This window comes from Xyrauchen texanus, chromosome 44 (assembly GCF_025860055.1).
Source record: "Xyrauchen texanus isolate HMW12.3.18 chromosome 44, RBS_HiC_50CHRs, whole genome shotgun sequence".
In the NCBI taxonomy this organism is placed as follows: Eukaryota; Metazoa; Chordata; class Actinopteri; order Cypriniformes; family Catostomidae; genus Xyrauchen; species Xyrauchen texanus.
Window position 1 is genome coordinate 2,816,939 of NC_068319.1, and position 15,752 is coordinate 2,832,690.

Consider the following 15,752-nt stretch of genomic DNA (forward strand, 5'->3'; position numbering starts at 1 on the left):
ACTGCAGTCCAATGGACTTTATTTCAATAAATACGCCCAACTATCTACTAATCGATAAAGCAAAAGTTGCAAAAAAGGAAGGGAGAATATAAACAACACTAATAAATATGCAAAGTAGAAAAATGATACATGTCGTCGCTGTGTTTTTATACCTCTGACAGGTTGTAAGATAATCGTTTAGTAGTAAAAGGAATATTCCAGGTTTCAGTTATGTGGCGTAATGTTGATTACTATAAAAATGAATTTCGACTCGTCCTTCCTTTTATTTAAAAAAGTAAAAATCGATGTTACAGTGTGGCACTTACAATGGAAGTCAATGGGGCCAATTTTTGGAGAAATGCAGAAATGCGAAGCTTTTAAGTTGATAAAAACCCTTACATTAATTCTCCTGTTAAACCTCATGGATTATTTGAGCTGTAAAGTTGTTTAAATCCTCATTGTAAGGGTGTATGGTGTAACGTCATTTCAACGAAGTTGTAAAACTTGATACAACTTAACAGAAGTGATTTTATCACATTAAAAAAACATGTTACACACTGTTTACATTTTGAGGCTATACTTTTGAAACAATGACTATTCTTATGTTTACATTGGCCCTATTCACTTATATTGTATGCGCCTCACTTCTACGTTGATTCTAGCTTTTTTGTTGTTTTTTTAAGGAGTGGCGAGTCAAAATGTATTCTTGTTGTAATCAACATTATGCCACAAATGCTGTCGATTGAGCTCAACTTGTATTGAACCTGATATATTTCTTTAAGGGTCTATTTATGTTTCCAATAATCACCGTAATGCTTCACAAATTGTGTAAAATCATTCAGTTTGTTTACAGTCTTTTGTCTTCTTTTAAAACAACTTCATGACATAATTAGGGTTGTGATGCTCAATGACTATTTATAGCAAAATAAATAGAACTGCTTTTTCATGGTGCAAAAAATGGCTCCATCAGCAGTGGAATTAGAGTAAATGGCGTTCAGACGGTAGATACCGAAAGCCCCATATTAACCGCTACATGCGCAGAGGCCCAGGAACAAACACCTGTAAACACTGATAAGTACCACAGACGAGAGGTTGACTAGCCAATTATCATGGCTAAAAAAAATAAACCTTGCCGTCGACCGAAGGTCAGATCAGATAATTCCCATCACAAGTTTTCCACAGTATTCGGACATAGACACGTAATGACACTTCCAAAATTTCAAGACTGGAAATAAATGGCTGAATTAACTTGAGAAATCAAGATTTAAGTCTGTACAATTAGACATCACTGATGTCATAGTAAAAAAAAAAAATCTATAAAGAAATCTGTACATTATATATATATACACACATACGCACGCACACACACACACACACACACACACACGTACGCATACACACACGCGCACAATAATTTCCAGGAAGCGGCTATGTACATATTTCATTGCAGGTAGTCCCGTTTGAAGGCACTACTTTTGTTTACTCGGACTGTAACGCCACGTGCTGGTGTAGTGCATGCGCGGTCATGAAGCTGTCAGCGTCACCGGCCGGTAAACCGGCAAAGTCAGTGACCGAAACCGCCATTTTTGCACTCGTGATGTGGTGCGTGCGGCTCTCGAAGTCCAAACCCATGTTTCTGTTGCCGACCGACACGTCGTTTATGAACTGTTCTGACAGACCCATCTTGAGCCGTTTGGCCGTGGGCCGTTCGCAGTCCTCGCTGCACACGTTAATCTGGCCGAGGTCTGAGTGATAGAAACCTGTTTCGAGCAGGTTCAGACAGCCGCCGTCTCCGTTGTTGGAATAATTGAGAGGTTCCTCGTGACTCAGCGTGCCGCGGTGCAGCCCGTCCAGAGGGGAGAAGCTGTAGGAGTCCAGACAGCTCACGTCCGCTGGGTTACACACCGATGCCACAGTGCTTGTCAATGCTGCGTGAAGAGGGAAACCATTAACCATCATCAAAGCTGCAACAATTAAACAACCATGAACTGTTGTCAATCTTTGATTTGCATTTTACTTGACTGTGAGCTTGTTTGTGTGAATAATCTAATGTTTTATATATATATATATATATATATATATATATATAAGATGTCCACAACAAAATATGTAGTGCAGGAAATTGGTTGTGCTGTTTTTTTTACATCAGTAATGTCCTGAATATACTTTGTTATCTGTTGAATGCCACTTTGGTGAATTAAAGAACCAATTTTGGGCTTTTGGCCGCCAGTGTATATTAAAGGCTGGTGTCAAAATAAGGCAAACCAATATAAGACAGCTTGTGCCCAGAAACACTTAGCGCATGTTGTGGACATACTGGAGAGGTCACTGGCTGTGATGGAGTTCAAGATGTTGAGTTGTTGTTCGGTTGGAGGTTCTATTCTGCCGCTGCTACTGGAACACACTGATGCAGATCCATCGACCAAACCCTCGGCCTCATCCACCAACCGGTCCATCAGATCACTGCAGAGATGGCAAAGAGAGAATCAATCTTAAGTTCAAGAGGATAAGACAGATTCATGCTGGCTAAAGGATTAGGAGTATTCAGCATCTCACGGTCCATTGAATTAAACAAAACTACCCTATGCAGGGCCGTTTCTAGGTATAGGTGAACTAGGCGGTCGCCTAGGGCACCACCAGCTGGGGCGTAATGCAGACTGGACCACAGACCGACAGGATGAGATCGACCCCCCCCCCCCCCCGGGCAACAATTAGCAATCTCGCCTAGGCCCTGACTACGTGTCTGTATAAGGTATGTGTAAGAGTAACCGAGTACTCCTGCACCAGCTTGTTAACTATTAAAAGCACTCCTTGAATATTGATAAAGTATTTTCCTTTGCACATTTGCCAGCCATTATACTGTACATTTCCTCTGAACCTCAAGCAAATCTTGCAGTTACGATTGGGTCCATTTGGGGGCACTGTGGATGTGTCGTGTAGGTTGGATGAAAACTGATGATAGCTGCTGTGTGTTTAAGCAAAGCCAAATGTAGCAATACTTGTATTATTTGGATTCTTATTGAATTCTACTCTATTGGTTTACAGTTCTTGTCCTGCAAACCAACGGAAGAGGATCCGATTTTACGTTGGAAAGAAAATGCGAAGCGGCACAAGAAACTCAGAAGCTTATTTACATTATGCATTTGGCAGACGCTTTTATCCAAAGCGACTTACAGTGCACTTATTACAGGGACAATCCCCCCGGAGCAACCTGGAGTTAAGTGTCTTGCTCAAGGACACACGGTGGTGGCTGTGGGGATCGGAACCAGCGACCTTCTGATTACCAGTTATGTGCTTTAGCCCACTATGCCACCACCACTCCAGCTTATCAGACCAGTATGTGTATGTGCAGAGCGCGTTTTATAAAAAGCCAACTTTTCCTTGTTTTTCTGAATAACAACATGTATAATGTTATAAATGTGATGTGCAATTTTTGTGAGAGTGTGGGTAGGAGTTTTGCGCTAACTGTGGGTGTATGAGTGCAAACCGTCGGTGAATTGTATTTGAAGAACTGGCGTAAAGCGCAATTAGCTATATACCTGAGAAATAGGTCATTGCGCTAAAACGCTTCAATATCACGTCCGTTTAAAGCGCAGTCCAAATTAAGTTCCTGCATTTGCACTTTGGAGATTCCACCAGCAGGTGGTAGTAAAGCTCATGTCCAAACTCCGAAAATACAGAGGAACATTAAATTGTGTCCATGACGATCACTGTTGTCATCAATGTTTGTTTTATAAAAACAAAAATTAGATTTGTGTTAAACTGTCTTTAGGTCATGGTTTATTTTTCAACTATTATTTTTTTATATTTATAAATTGTATTTATGCTCCAATTTGTATTGGTACTTTTTCTACCTGTTGTCGTAGATTGATTAAGTCACTGCAAAAGCAGCCAATGGAAGGGAAGAGTAAAATGTTTGAATTTGGTATTAATTAATTTTTTTGACCACTTCGTTATTTTGATTATATTTTCGTATCATCTGAAGTTTAATCTGAATTTAGAAATATTTTTGTTTACATTTTTCGTGTTTCAATAAATGCATTTCATTTTTCTAAATTAAAAGTCGACCGTTAGAAGTGAAGTGCGTGCCGATACAATCGCTGTTAATACTAGGGATGGGCATTTTGGTCGTCTGACTAATTACTTGAGTACTCGTCGAGTAGTCGAGGGGCAATGACATGTACATTACTGTATATATAATAACATGTCTGACAAAAGTCTTTGGATGCTGCATTGCGTCTTGTTGATCCAGAGCATCATCTATTCATTTTTATAGGCGGTTATAAAATAATCTGTTACAAAATGTACAAAAGATTGCATAATCAAAATATTGCATTGAGTCCACTTCTTAACTTAAAGTGTTTAGGAAACGTTTTTCAGAGACAGGTGTTCAAAACACGGTTAATTGCACTATTTAATGATCACAACAATAGCATTGCAGCGTCGTATATCAGTTTGGTTGCTATGAGACGTCTCGGACAATCAACGTACCCCTAAAAATCACAACATAATCAATCTCAAAATTAAAAATAAGCTCCTCTTTTGACACATTTGTGTTTAGTTGTCAGGTAATTGTCACTGAATTTCGAATTAAGTGAAAAGTCATATCATGCATGATCACAATCGATCAAACTTTTTCATGATCGATCATTGCAGCCACGTCAGAGTACCTGTGCCCATCCCTAGTTAATACTAGCCACGATTTGTGTGTCAGTAGATGAAAATGATTAATAATACTTATTCACTATTGCCACTTTTCCACTGCACGTTATGGTTCGACTCGACTCGCTTTACATTTCTGAACTTGCTTTTCCACTGCAGTTTAGTGCCGCCTCAACGAGGGTGGGATTATAGGCTGATCGTCATAGTTGTGCCACCTCTACTGCTGTGACATCATCTTAAACGCGACAAAAGCATTACTGACCATAAACAATAACACGACCGCTAACGGGACGTCATACCTTTATTATGAAAACACAATCACCAGATGAATCCAGTTCAACACACTTGGGTCAATCGTCCATGACAAGCGTTCATTGAAAAACATCCAATCACACTTTTTGTCCATAAAAGTGATAAATGTGAGAAATATTGATATATTCTCCATTGTTTACATGAGATCTCGCCTTCGTCATCGTTCTTCAACAAACTGCAATCTGAGCAGCATTCATGTTGTAAAACTGTTTATGATCTGATATATTAGTCTCATAAACAAAACCAGCCCGTCTCCAAAGTCTATTTATACAAATGTGGCGTAGTTTTATTCACAATAGTCGAGCGGTGCCGTCAGATTTAGTGTCGTCTTGAGAGGCGGAGCCTAAATTTTACTCTGAACACTTCCAGCGATTTTACAGAGATTAAAGCTGCAGGAACTCATTTTATTTTTCTAAAATCATCTTCAAATTTGAAGCGTAACTTCTTTAGACTCGTGGCTTTGAGAACTTTGTATTTCTGGGTTGTTTTAGCACTTTTATTATAGTTTTTTTAGATTATAAAAACATGTTCAGCACAAAATATTTCCATTACTATAAACTTCAGCTTCTCTAACTTTAAAAAATAACAACATATATTAATTCTGAAACTTGTGAAATAAAGCCCAAAGTGTCTTCTTTCAAAAGATACCACAACTGTGTCCAAACTCCAAAGGGTCCCGTAAATACAACTATTTAAGTTCAGTTGTCATTTTCATGGTTTCTGCTCAAAAAGGGGGCGTTCATCAACAGATTAACTGTCATTTTTAAATCATATTTTTTTCTTCTTCTCATTTTGGTTGCGTATTGTCCGTTAAAATGACTTAAATGCTCATCTGTAGTCTGTATGAATGCTTGAGAAACTCACGTAACACCAGGATAACTGCTGAACTTCTTTTTTCCAAATCGGTTTTGCTGGACGAAAAAGTCAAATCGTTCAGACTTCTTCCACATGTAGTAAAACGCGACACATTCGGCCACCGTCCTTGTGTTGACCTTGAAAATAAACACAAGTCACCACACAAATAAGGCCTTCTGGTGCATTCTGAGAATGTTTAGGATATACAAAGAAAACGTTTGAGAAGATGATGTCGTCATCATCTTACTTTGTGTTTCTGGATGAGGTGGAAATTCTTCTCGTACAACAGAAGAGCGTGCTCAAAATTTCGACATTCTTCTTCAGACCACGGGAGCATCTCGTCTACAATAAAAAGATTATAAAGTTTTAGGTTTAAAAGCAACATTCAAACTTCTAATTTAAGCACTTCAGCATCATCACACTGAAAACTACAACATGGAAATCACATACCTTTTAAAGATTTCTCACTACCGCGATACCGTTCAAGAGCTTTCTGGACATTGTAGTGGCATTTCAAGAGCTTATATAAGGCCTAGATGACAGAAACAACTCAAGTTTACTCAAGGGTTGTCTTTGAAGAGGAGGATTGGAACATTGTGCATAATGTGCATGGTAGATCTTTACCTGCTCGTTGTCTTTGACGAGAGAACACCGTCCATCTGCCTCCATCTGTCCTTCCACACTCAGAGCAACGTCCTGCAAGAAGCTTTTGACTTCAGACTCGGGCAACATGTCCGGCTGCCACAGTAGCTGATCTTCCTCGGCATACACTGAAGAAACACAATTAAAAGACATCATTTTAAAACTGAGGTTTTACCAAAAGGACACCTTCACAGTTTCAAAACATCTGACACTCACCATTTTCACGGTCATTATAACAGGCAAGCGCAGGAATTTCTGCTTGATAGTCCGACCCCACCATGATTTCCTGTGAAAGCAATACCAACACGTCAATTTGTTTAGTTTTAATTTCTTTATGATAAATTCTATAGTATGTGTCAAGATATGGAGTAAGGATGTGCATTGCTGTTTGCAACAACATTTGAATTAGGATAATAAATACAGTGTTTAAAGGAATATTCTGGGTTCAATACAAGTTAAGCTGAAATCAACAGCGTTTGTGGCATTATGTTGATTGCCACAAAATTGACTCATCCGTCAAACACTTGGGTTCCAATGGGGGCCAATTTTTAAATGTTAAAATACATGCGGTTTCAAAATAATAGCCAGAAGATGTAAACAAAGATGATGTAAAGTTAAAGCCAATTTTACTTCAACTAGGGAACTTCATTACCATGACGATGCCAACATACCAAGCCCTAAAATGACTGTAAAAATTACGATTTAAATAACTTCACAGGTCAAATTATACACAAGTTTTAACAGATGGATGTACGTGCTTTTCTCAATTTTAAGCTTCACATTTCGGTTTAAACCCTCCAAAAATTGGCCCCACTCCTTTCCATTGTAAGTGCCTCACTGTAACCTCAATTTGTGCTTTTTTAAAATGAGGGTGAGTCGGAAAAAATATTTGTGGTAATCAACATTATGCCACAAATGCTGTCGATTGAGCTCAACTTGTATTGAACCCGGAATATTCCTTTAATTTTAACAGTTTTTTGTTTTAGCCAGTTTGTCTTTTGATGAAAAAGTCCTTTAAAATATTTGTCATGACATATTCAGTCATTTTATCCAGTTTTACTCTGACATATAATTTTTCAATGAAAATAATATCTTTTAGTTGACGAAAATGTGTAAAAATGACAAAAACGTACGTCAAACTGTAACAGACTAAACTTTAATCAAATATTCAAATAGTTCGAAAAAGGGGGGGCCTGTGTAGCTCAGCGATTATTGACGCCGACTATCATCCCTGGAGTCGCGAGTTGAATCCAGGGTGTGCTGAGAGACTCCAGCCAGGTCTCCTAAGCAACCAAATTGGCCCCGTTGCTAGGGAGGGTAGAGTCACATGGGGTAAACTCCACGTGGTCATAATTAGGGGTTCTCGCTCTCAATGGGGCGTGTGGTGAGTTGTGTGTGGATCACGGAGAGTAGCATGAGCCTCCACATGCTGTGAGTCTCCGCGGTGTCATGCACAACAAGTCACATGATTAGATGCGCGGATTGATGGTCTCAGAAGCGGAGGCAACTGAGACTTGTCCTCCGCCACCCGAATTGAGGCGAGTAACCACGCCAACACGACGACCTACTAAGTAGGGGGAATTGGGCATTACAAATTGGGCCTAGTAAATATATTAAACTAATATATATATATATATAAAAACAGCATATTCACAACATATTATGACTAACGCATAACTTGGTTCAAGATCACGTGTTCATTTGCTTCATTGTCTATGCAGATGACAGTTGTAATGTTGCATAAATGTTGTGGATACAGTGATTGATCTCATGTTAAAATAGGATTCGTTTGAGTGAGTTAATTAACCCATTTTAAAGCGTTTAATTTTGCCGGTGTTCCAAATCCATATCCTATATCTTCAATCTATAAACAGACGTTTCTCTAGATTTTTCTACTTCTGTTTATATCTTTCAGTACACGCTCATTTTTCACAACAGTAAGCTTTGATAAAATCATTTAATTATCACCATGATGCGTCTTTTTTGTCTTATATTTAGTTTTTTATCCCCTTTCCTCCCAATTTGTAATGCCCAATTCCCACTACTTAGTAGGTCCTCGTGGTGGTGGTTACTCGCCTCAATCCGGGTGGCGGAGGACAAGCCTTAGTTGCCTCCACTTCTGAGACAGTCAATCCGCGCATCTTATCACGTGACTTGTTGTGCATGACACCGCGGAGACTCGCAGCATGTGGAGGCTCATGCTACTCTCCGCGATCCACACACAACTCACCACGTGCCCCATTGAGAGCGAGAACCCCTAATCGTGACCACGAGGAGGTTACCCCATGTGACTCTACCCTCCCTAGCAACCGGGACAATTTGGTTGCTTAGGAGACCAGGCTGGAGTCACTCAGCACACCCTGGATTCGAACTAGCGACTCCAGGGATGATAGTCGGCGTCATTACTCGCTGAGCTACAGACCCCATTTTTATGTTTTTATGATCCTTTTTTACTATTTACTAATTTTTTATTTTTTTTGCCAACTTCATTGGCTGAAATCAAATACCATGCTCTTCCTCACCTTGCGGGAGTCTTCAGGGTTCAAACCATCATCCTCTCCCTCAGATTCTTTGTCTCCATCGTAAACCGTGTTCGCTGAAAAGACATTTTTTATTTGTTTGAGTGCTATGAGAAAATCTAATGCCTGAATATTTATTGAATAAAACCAAATTACAAAAGCAGTGGGATAAATGCTTACATCGAAGAGTTCTGGGGAAGAAATCGTTTGTTTCGTGCGACGTCACAGACGGTGTAAGATCATCAGCAGAAGACTGAGTTTCTTCGTCGTCTCCAGACAGCAGATCTTTAGCGATCTCCTCCTGTCACGAGACAAGTTATTAAAAGGTGTCCAACATAACCATCACTTCTGCATTTGTTACAAAAAATAACAAAAAGCCTAAAAACATTCACATCTCAAATAAGCGCCACCTAGAGGTCATGTGGTAAAAATATTCATAGGAATATAAAAGTATTTATGACATCACCTAAATAGGCAAATCATATATCAAATGAAAGCTCACATTCTCAAGAATGCGACTTTATGGTTTATTTTGTTGCTCTAATACCACAGTTTGAAAGATTTTCTAAATCACAAAGTGAAATATGATATATGGCAGACATCAAATATTAAAACATCTCTTTTATGAGCCGATCACTCATGCTGTAAACCCCAAATATCTAAAAACGTCATATCTGCTTTTAACTTAGGAAGTTTTCTAAAAATACATTTGCCATTTTTGAATTGTCTGTGAGCTGGCTTGTGTGAATAATCCAGTTATATATTTTCAGAACAAAAGAAGCAGTGCAGCAGGAAAAGCATGCTAAACGAATCATCAGAAATATATACGTTATATAGGGGAGGATCTCGGCTTTCTAATGACACATAGATTGAGCTTCTAGTCCAATCAGAGGCCGAGATAACTGATGCAACAATTAGGGTGGTGCTTGAACTGAACATTAGACAATGTCTATGGACGAGCACATCTGTGAGGGCTAAAATGTTTTAGAGCGCCACCTACATTTCAGATCTGTATATTGTGATGAAAGACTTTTTGGAGGGAGATGGAAGCAGAATTACATGCTTACAAAGTGAGGAAAACTATTTTTTTTTAAGATTTCCATTCATCACAAGAAAACCGATGGAGTGCGTACTCCAGGTAGGGAATGAGGTTTTGCCCCAAGTGAAGGAGTTCAAGTACCTCGGGGTCTTGTTCACGAGTGAGGGGACAATGGAGCGGGAGGTTGGCCGGAGAATCGGGGCAGCGGGGGCGGTATTGCACTCGCTCTATCGCACCGTTGTCACGAAAGAGAGCTGAGCCGAAAGGCAAAGCTCTCGATCTACCGGTCAATTTTCGTTCCTACCCTCACCTATGGTCATGAAGGCTGGGTCATGACCGAAAGAACTAGGTCACGAGTACAAGCGGCCGAAATGGGCTTCCTCAGAAGGGTGGCGGGCTTCTCCCTTAGAGATAGGGTGAGGAGCTCAGTCATCCATGAGGAGCTTGGAGTAGAGCCGCTGCTCCTTTGCGTCGAAAGAAGTCAGTTGAGGTGGTTTGGGCATCTGGTAAGGATGCCCCCTGGCCGCCTCCCAAGGGAGGTGTTTCAGGCACATCCAGCTGGGAGGAGGCCTCGGGGAAGACCCAGGATTAGGTGGAGAGATTACATCTGCACACTGGCCTGGGAACGCCTCGGGGTCCCCCAGTCAGAGCTGGTTAATGTGGCTCTGGATAGGGAAGTTTGGGGCCCCCTGCTGGAGCAGCTGCCCCCGTGACCCGACTTCGGATAAGTGGTTGAAGATGGATGGATGGATGAATTCATCACAAGATTGTAAACGCATATAATATTATTTATGAATAATTGGGGGTCTTTTTAAAAAAAATAAAAAATGTGACAAATTTTTGACAATTAGTGCACGGTACGTGTAAATGGTGAGCTTTTAAATTTGAGTGCGACAACTTGCAGGCGGCAGCCCAAAAAGGCATGAGTTGAAGAGGTTAAGCAAAGGAACAAAACCTCTTTTAAAATGTTCATAAAGATCTATATTGCGCTGTATTATAGTGCAATAACGCATTTTTTTAAAACAACATTTTCAACCAAAAATATTTTATGATTGCAAAAGAGGAATCAAAGGACTCTTATTTTCACCTCATATTAACAATAATAATTTTCCAGAAAGACAAGGAATTATCTTAAAAATGCATACACTTAGTCATAACAGCTGTATTTTCACAAGAGCCACATTTATGATGTAGCTGCATTCATTATGCTACATTTTTATCACTTAAACTATATTAAAATAAGTTGATACATTCTGTTACAGAGCGAATTATTAAATATGATGAACAAATGTGTTACGGATGCTTCATATCAAATCATATAGATATTAATGAGAGAATCACAAACCTCCACCGCTCGTTTTTAAACATGATTCAAAACAGATCGCTGATTACTGATTCGATCTGTGGAAGGGATAATTTGGATTAAATATTTTTATATTGTAATATGAAAAGGGGGGGCCTGGGTGACTCAGCGAGTACTGACACTGACTGTCACATCTGGAGTCACCAGTTCGAATCCAGGGCATGCTTAGTGACTCCGGCCAGGTCTCTTAAGCAACCAAATTGGCCTGGTTGCTAGGGAGGGTAGTGTCACGTGGGGTAACCTCCTCGTGGTCGTGATTAGTGGTTCTCGCTCTCAATGGGGCGTGTGGTAAATTGTGCATTGAACACAGAGAGTAGCATGAGTCTCCACATGCTGCGAGTCTCTGCGGTGTCATGCACAGCGAGTCAATTGATAAGATGCGCGGATTAATGGTCTCAGAAATGGAGGCATCTAAGACTTGTCCCCGCCACCCGGATTGAGGCGAGTAACCGCGCCACCACGAGGACCTACTAAGTAGTGGGAATTGGACATTGCAAATTGGGGGAAAAAAGGGGATAAATATATATGATTATATGGTAATATGATAAAATCATCTAATTTGGCTGCGCTGCTCAGTGTGTTCCACACACACACCCACTAGAGGGTGCCACATGCTCGCGCAGCACTGTCTGAAGTGGTGAATACAGACTATATGTTTTAAAATGCAGCCCATTGGGGCTTAGTATTCGTGTAAGGCCATATCACGATTTCCTTCATAATTCAATCTATCATGAAGCCTTGATGGTTATTAGGGCTGGTCGATATAGCTACAAAATTGATTTTGCTCTTTAAATCAAAGGAACCATCATTTCATCAAAACAGCCATTGTAGCCAAATAATTACAATATTTTAAAGGCACTGAATAAAAATCTATTTTAAAATGATAAAAGACATGTTTCCCCAGAGTTTTACTAAATAAACACAAGGGAAAATTAAGTTAATTGAGATGCACTTTTACATTTTATATACAATGATATATAGCTTAATAAAAAACAATTAATTTAATATATTTTTATAAACAAATTATTTGTTAATGAACAAGGTGTGCTAAAACTACTCCACTTATTTTTTGGAACACAGCTGAATATTGCATAAAATATTAATAATACCAAATCATTACTGTGGGACCAAGGCAATTTTATTTTTATAATACAAAACTGAATTTTTGCTTATATTTTGACACTGAAAGAGCTCTGTATGTTTGATAGTTTGTTTCCCATCTGGTCAAATGCTGTCATCTCATTTTCTGTTACACTGTGCCACGTTTGCAAATGTGTATAATAACTTATGCCGGATATTAATGTTTGGAATTGCATGAATGCTTGAACATGCAGTATTTTTATTTCACAATGCATGTGAATTGCTCTAAAAGCTCTAAAAACTGCACGTCATCTGATTTTTATATTCTATATATATCGCTTTGCCCTAATGGATATCATGCTAATGTCTCAGAGATCAGAGTCTGGAGGTTTATAAAGCATTCTGGTTGGTTTTGCATACTTTCACAACCGTCATGGCTGTTTCTCACAACGACAATGAACAAAAAATAAATATTACATATTCTCTAGAGTACCAAAAAAAATAATTGTGTGGATAGAATTGTTTCTGTATTGTGCAATTGTGCAGATCTCCTAAAAATTCCAAGTCCATTTTAGTCACGCCCATAACGCAAGTTCATTTCCCGATCTAAACTGGAAGAAAACATTAGACTGAAAACGTTTTAATGTCTGGACTCTGGAAAAATAACGAATTTGAATGTCACTTTGACAGCTCAACTCAGTATGTCTAGTCATCTACCAGTTATTTACTTTATCTAACGTCATGTCGGGCAGCTCATCGGTCAGCTCTACAGACGAGCTGTCTGCACTCGAGCCTCCGACTCCACAGTCGTCAGCTTCATATCTGTACAAAGCCAGCAGTTCTTCCAACGGCATGTTCCCCTCCTATGAGAGAGACAACAGGTAAAGATTCCACAGTTGGATTTTAACATTAAAATGGATGAAACTAAGAATCTAGAAAAACATTTAATTCTAGACTGGAGCATTAGGGTGAACCTACACATTATGGGTTAATAATATCATAGCAGTTAATGGCCATATTTGTACATATTAAGGTGAAATCCATCAAACAGATTGGCTAAAAATAAAACAAATCAAACCTTCTCCAGATCAGCGATTTCGGAGCTCCCGCTCGATGCTCCATCTCTCATTTCTTCCTCCTCTAAAGTACGTTCGTCATCGTAATCGTGCACCAGCATGTCTGCCGTCAGGTCAAAATCGTGATCTTCCGATGACAAAGAGCCAACTGAAAAAAGCAATAATAATGATTAAAAAAAACACGTGATACTATGCATAAAAAGGATGACTTAATGGGTTTGTTGTTTTAAAGAACAGCTATACAGCTCCATGTTAATAAAGTTATTCTTCAAAACATGGACATGATAAAAAAAATAAAGAAACAGTAAATTACCTGGGCTTGTACTTCCCAAGGATACCTGAAATTACAAAAGAAAAACTAAATATTTGAGAGAAATGTACAGCATTATAAAGACTTTTGGTTCACTTCCCTTACAAATATTAACAAGTCAAACCATCTCAAGTTTGGCAACCATGCCAAATTAGTTTAGTAAGTTATAGTTACTATTCTAAGATCGTAAATTCATATGTAATTGCATTCAAAGGGTGCCAGCAGCTTTTTATAATTATTATTATTTATAAATAAATACAAATGTCCCTCTTAGAGTTATCCCAGTCCTACTGTATTAACTTTTTATTATTATTATTTATAAATAACTTTATTTTTCAACCCTAGAATTATCCCAGTTTTTCTGTAGAAACTTTATTATTATTATTATTATTATTAATAAATAATTGTATTTTTTACCCCTAGAGTTATCCCAGTTCTACTGTAGTAGCTTTTTATTATTATTATTATTATTATTTATAAATAATTTTATTTTTACCCCAAGAATTATCCCAGTTCTACTGTAGTAACTTTTTTTAATTATTATTTATAAATATTTGTTTCCACCCCTAGAGTTATCCCAGTTCTACTGTAGTAGCTTTATTATTATTATTATTATTATTTATAAATAATTTTATTTTTACCCCTAGAGTTATCCCAGTTCTACTGTAGTAGCTTTTTTATTATTATTATTTATAAATAATTTATTTTTTTACCCCTAGAATTATCTCAGTTCTACTGTAGTAACTTTTTGTAATTATTACTTATAATTTAATTTTTTTACCCCTAGAATTATCCCAGTTTTACTGTAGTAACTTTCTTCTTCTTATTATTATTATTATTAATAAATAATTGTATTTTTTACCCCTAGAGATATCCCAGTTCTACTGTAGTAGCTTTTTTATTATTATTATTATTTATAAATAATTTTATTTTTACCCCTAGAATTATCCCAGTTCTACTGTAGTAGCTTTTATTATTATTATTATTATTTATAAATAATTTATTTATTTTTTACCCCTAGAATTATCCCAGTTCTACTGTAGTATCTTTTTTATTATTATTATTATTTATAAATAATTTATTTTTTTTTACCCCTAGAATTATCCCAGTTCTACTGTAGTAACTTTTTTTAATTATTATTTATAATTTTATTTTTTTTACCCCTAGAATAATCCCAGTTCTACAGTAGTAACTTTTTTTAATTATTATTTATAATTTTATTTTTTTACCCCTATAATTATCCCAGTTTTACTGTAGTAACTTTTTTTATTATTATCATTATTTATAAATTCTATTTTTTTTTACCGTAACTTACAAAAACTATGATTACCATTTTTTCAAGGAAAATTAATAATTAAATGTTTAAAATAATTAACGCTTAAAATAATGCAAGCTTAGTCGAATAAAAAGTAAATTAGACAAACGTCACTGTTTAAAACTGAACACGTTAAATTGAATGGGAAAATCATATAAACTTCCAACTGTATTTTTTACTCTTTAACACCACAATATATAAATGGAAATTATACATTTAATATATAATAAAACGAGCAGAACCAACGCCGAGCGCTCGACGCTAATAAAAGCTGCTCTCGAGCTCAGTCAGATCTGACGCCAAATACGGACGCTCGACGCTTAAAGCCCCGTCGACGTTTCAACCACCCATTTTGATGGCCAATACCATTCAAATCTGCACCAAACTGACCTTTATCTATACATAAGATCCTGTTACACGTAATCAAACATAAATATTCCAAAATAATGAACTGTGGCGAGAACAATTTACGTCCAAAATACGACGGCTTCCCCCTTTTTCCCAACTTACCTCCGCCATCTTTGTACCTTTCGGCTCCTAAACTGCCTTTCCGACGGAACCCGGATTGACTCTGTGAGCCAATGATGCTTGATTATTTCT

The 15,752-nt window shown here is 37.8% G+C and overlaps 1 protein-coding gene across 1 annotated transcript in view; it reads right to left on the minus strand.

The window, feature by feature from the left end:
• Window positions 1–15,705, minus strand: part of mier3a (mesoderm induction early response 1, family member 3 a) — a 17,703-nt gene extending 1,998 nt beyond the window's left edge. Inside the window, exons 1-13 of the mRNA XM_052117433.1 lie at window positions 15,663–15,705; window positions 13,841–13,865; window positions 13,530–13,675; window positions 13,180–13,314; window positions 9,150–9,270; window positions 8,973–9,046; window positions 6,667–6,736; window positions 6,433–6,578; window positions 6,259–6,340; window positions 6,056–6,150; window positions 5,818–5,945; window positions 2,297–2,442; window positions 1–1,907 (exon numbers count right to left, since the gene is read on the minus strand). The exon at window positions 1–1,907 is cut by the window's left edge and continues 1,998 nt beyond it. Coding sequence (XP_051973393.1) covers window positions 1,459–1,907; window positions 2,297–2,442; window positions 5,818–5,945; window positions 6,056–6,150; window positions 6,259–6,340; window positions 6,433–6,578; window positions 6,667–6,736; window positions 8,973–9,046; window positions 9,150–9,270; window positions 13,180–13,314; window positions 13,530–13,675; window positions 13,841–13,865; window positions 15,663–15,671 — 1,626 coding nt within the window. The 5' untranslated portion in view covers window positions 15,672–15,705 and the 3' untranslated portion in view covers window positions 1–1,458. The remainder of the gene's footprint in view (window positions 1,908–2,296; window positions 2,443–5,817; window positions 5,946–6,055; window positions 6,151–6,258; window positions 6,341–6,432; window positions 6,579–6,666; window positions 6,737–8,972; window positions 9,047–9,149; window positions 9,271–13,179; window positions 13,315–13,529; window positions 13,676–13,840; window positions 13,866–15,662) is intronic.
• Between the last annotated feature and the right edge of the window lie 47 nt (window positions 15,706–15,752).